The sequence below is a fragment of the Choloepus didactylus genome, chromosome 19, assembly GCF_015220235.1.
Source record: "Choloepus didactylus isolate mChoDid1 chromosome 19, mChoDid1.pri, whole genome shotgun sequence".
NCBI lineage: Eukaryota > Metazoa > Chordata > Mammalia > Pilosa > Megalonychidae > Choloepus > Choloepus didactylus.
This window is the reverse complement of record NC_051325.1, coordinates 3,917,108-3,921,607: the sequence shown is the minus strand read 5'-3', so window position 1 is coordinate 3,921,607 and position 4,500 is coordinate 3,917,108. Positions and strand designations below refer to the sequence as shown.

General features: G+C 40.7%; 1 gene segment (V, D, J or C); it reads right to left on the bottom strand.

The window, feature by feature from the left end:
• Positions 1-1,724: 1,724 nt before the first annotated feature.
• On the bottom strand, positions 1,725-3,874 carry LOC119515492. The segment is given in 3 exon segments: positions 1,725-1,741; positions 3,437-3,745; positions 3,829-3,874. Coding segments are annotated over 3 exon segments (372 nt in total).
• Positions 3,875-4,500: the final 626 nt, after the last annotated feature.

The following is a 4,500-nucleotide window of genomic DNA, read 5'->3' as shown; positions in this document are numbered from 1 at the left end:
ACAAGACAAGGATGCCCGCTGTCACCACTGTTATTCAACATTGTGCTGGAAGTGCTAGCCAGGGCAATCCGGCAAGACAAAGAAATAAAAGGCATCCAAATTGGAAAAGAAGAAGTAAAACTGTCATTGTTTGCAGATGATATGATCTTATATCTAGAAAACCCTGAGAAATCGACAATACACCTACTAGAGCTAATAAACAAATTTAGCAAAGTAGCAGGATACAAGATTAATGCACATAAGTCAGTAATGTTTCTATATGCTAGAAATGAACAAACTGAAGAGACACTCAAGAAAAAGATACCATTTTCAATAGCAACTAAAAAAATCAAGTACCTAGGAATAAACTTAACCAAAGATGTAAAAGACCTATACAAAGAAAACTACATAACTCTACTAAAAGAAATAGAAGGGGACCTTAAAAGATGGAAAAATATTCCATGTTCATGGATAGGAAGGCTAAATGTCATTAAGATGTCAATTCTACCCAAACTCATCTACAGATTCAATGCAATCCCAATCAAAATTCCAACAACCTACTTTGCAGACTTGGAAAAGCTAGTTATCAAATTTATTTGGAAAGGGAAGATGCCTCGAATTGCTAAAGACACTCTAAAAAAGAAAAACGAAGTGGGAGGACTTACACTCCCTGACTTTGAAGCTTATTATAAAGCCACAGTTGCCAAAACAGCATGGTACTGGCACAAAGATAGACATATAGATCTATGGAATCGAATTGAGAATTCAGAGATAGACCCTCAGATCTATGGCCGACTGATCTTTGATAAGGCCCCCAAAGTCACCGAACTGAGCCATAATGGTCTTTTCAACAAATGGGGCTGGGAGAGTTGGATATCCATATCCAAAAGAATGAAAGAGGACCCCTACCTCACCCCCTACACAAAAATTAACTCAAAATGGACCAAAGATCTCAATATAAAAGAAAGTACCATAAAACTCCTAGAAGATAATGTACGAAAACATCTTCAAGACCTTGTATTAGGAGGCCACTTCCTAGACTTTACACCCAAAGCACAAGCAACAAAAGAGAAAATAGATAAATGGGAACTCCTCAAGCTTAGAAGTTTCTGCACCTCAAAGGAATTTCTCAAAAAGGTAAAGAGGCAGCCAACTCAATGGGAAAAAATTTTTGGAAACCATGTATCTGACAAAAGACTGATATCTTGCATATACAAAGAAATCCTACAACTCAATGACAATAGTACAGACAGCCCAATTATAAAATGGGCAAAAGATATGAAAAGACAGTTCTCTGAAGAGGAAATACAAATGGCCAAGAAACACATGAAAAAATGTTCAGCTTCACTAGCTATTAGAGAGATGCAAATTAAGACCACAATGAGATACCATCTAACACCGGTTAGAATGGCTGCCATTAAACAAACAGGAAACTACAAATGCTGGAGGGGATGTGGAGAAATTGGAACTCTTATTCATTGTTGGTGGGACTGTATAATGGTTCAGCCACTCTGGAAGTCAGTCTGGCAGTTCCTTAGAAAACTAGATATAGAGCTACCATTCGATCCAGCGATTGCACTTCTCGGTATATACCCGGAAGATCGGAAAGCAGTGACACGAACAGATTTCTGCACGCCAATGTTCATAGCAGCATTATTCACAATTGCCAAGAGATGGAAACAACCCAAATGTCCTTCAACAGATGAGTGGATAAATAAAATGTGGTATATACACACGATGGAATACTACGTGGCAGTAAGAAGGAACGATCTGGTGAAACATATGACAACATGGATGAACCTTGAAGACATAATGCTGAGCGAAATAAGCCAGGCACAAAAAGAGAAATATTATATGCTACCACTAATGTGAACTTTGAAAAATGTAAAACAAATGGTTTATAATGTAGAATGTAGGGGAACTAGCAATAGAGAGCAATTAAGGAAGGGGGAACAATAATCCAAGAAGAACAGATAAGCTATTTAACGTTCTGGGGATGCCCAGAAATGACTATGGTCTGTTAATTTCTGATGGATGTAGTAGGAACAAGTTCACTGAAATGTTGCTATATTATCTAACTTTCTTGGGGTAAAGTAGGAACATGTTGGAAGTTAAGCAGTTATCTTAGGTTAGTTGTCTTTTTCTTACTCCCTTGTTATGGTCTCTGAAATGTTCTTTTATTGTATGTTTGTTTTCTTTTTAACTTTTTTTTCATACAGTTGATTTAAAAAAGAAGGGAAAGTTAAAAAAAAAAAAAAAAGAAAAAAGACAAACAAGGAAACAAAAAAAAAAAAAGATGTAGTGCCCCCTTGAGGAGCCTGTGGAAAATGCAGGGGTATTTGCCTACCCCACCTTCATGGTTGCTAACATGACCACAGACATAGGGGACTGGTGGTTTGATGGGTTGAGCCCTCTACCATAAGTTTTAGCCTTGGGAAGATGGTTGCTGCAAAGGAGAGGCTAGGCCTCCCTGTATTTGTGCCTAAGAGTCTCCTCCTGAATGCCTCTTTGTTGCTCAGATGTGGCCCTCTCTCTCTGGCTAAGCCAACTTGAAAGGTGAAATCACTGCCCTCCCCCCTACGTGGGATCAGACACCCAGGGAAGTGAATCTCCCTGGCAACGTGGAATATGACTCGCGGGGAGGAATGTAGACCCGGCATCGTGGGATGGAGAACATCTTCTTGACCAAAAGGGGGATATGAAAGGAAATGAAATAAGCTTCAGTGGCAGAGAGATTCCAAAACGAGCCGGGAGATCACTCTGGTGGGCACTCTTACGTACACTTTAGACAACCTTTTTTAGGTTCTAAAGAATTGGGGTAGCTGGTGGTGGATACCTGAAACTATTAAACTACAACCCAGAACCCATGAATCTCGAAGACAGTTGTATAAAAATGTAGCTTATGAGGGGTGACAGTGGGATTGGGAATGCCATAAGGACCAAACTCCACTTTGTCTAGTTTATGGATGGATGTGTAGAAAAGTAGGGGAAGCAAACAAACAGACAAAGGTACCCAGTGTTCTTTTTTACTTCAATTGCTCTTTTTCACTCTAATTATTATTCTTGTTATTTTTGTGTGTGTGCTAATGAAGGTGTCAGGGATTGATTTAGGTGATGAATGTACAACTATGTAATGGTACTGTAAACAATCGAAAGTACAATTTGTTTTGTATGACTGCGTGGTATGTGAATATATCTCAATTAAATGATGATTAAAAAAAAAAAAAAAAAAAAAGAAAAGAAGCAATGGCAATTCTCTGGGGTTAGACATTGTGAAGCAAGAAGAGGGAACCCCAGGCAATGCCAAGAAACTCCTCCCAACCCCTCTCTGCACCTGCCCCTGGGGATGGTCCCTTTATGCCCTCTCGTGGTCATGAGCGCCCCCTGCAGTCCAGCCCCACCTGTGCCCTCAGGGGAGGTTTGTCTCTGGGCTCACCCTGACCTCCCCTCACTGTGTCTCTTGCACAGTAATACACAGCTGTGTCGTCAGAAACCACCTGGCTCAGCTGAACAGAGAATTGATTCTTAGATGTGTCTCTTGTGGTGGAGAGTTGGCTCTTGAGGGATGGGGTGTAATTCATGCTACTCTCATAGCATATAATTGACAACAACTGCAGCCCCTTCACCTGGGCCTGGCAGATCCAATTCCAGCAATAACCACTGGTTGTGATGGAAAATCCAGAGAAAGAGCAGGTTTGGGACAGGGTCTGTGAGGGCTTCAGAAGAACAGGTCCAGACTCTTTCAGCTGCACCTGGGACAGGACACCTAGTGCATGGAGAAACCCATTGTGTCATGTGCTCAGATGCATCATTCCCATTACCTTCAGGTCTGAATCCTGAGACACTCACATCTGGGAGCTGCCACCAGAAAGAGAAAGAACCACAAATGTTTCATATTCTTGTGGATGAGTTTTAGGATGCAGAGGAAATATTTTCCAAAATGAGGGGGACCCTGAATTTAAGTAAATGTGTGCTCTGGTTTCATATGTTTTACCATGAGGTGACTTGCATTTGAATGGTAACACTGCATGTAAAATGAAAGGGGATGAGGGGAGAGCCTTCTTTGTCTTTTGACTCCCTGGCAGGAGGATGTTGGCTGAGCCCTGGGAGAACACAGTCCTCTCCTGATGTGCTCTGTCACCAGTCACTTGATCCTTTACTTTCATGCAGGAAATGTGTTGAATGGGGAGTACGATGGGGTCAAGGATCAAGAATAGCTTAGGAATATTGTCACTGTGTATATATTCCTTATGTATGGAATATGTAATGTGTATATAATATATACTTTGCATATATTCCCTGACAATGATATTTATAATGGATTATTTTTGCTTTACAAAGTATCAGTGGAGGCAAGGGTGCTTTATGCCACTTTCTCCATTTTGTTGATTATATTCCTCTGTTGTAACTTCTTGTGTGAAATTTTAGTTACTGCTTTTAGTAGTCTAATACTCCACTGGATTCAGAGAGGACCTGTGTGTGCCCTCACCTCTCACCACCATGACTGCTGAAGCCCTAGGT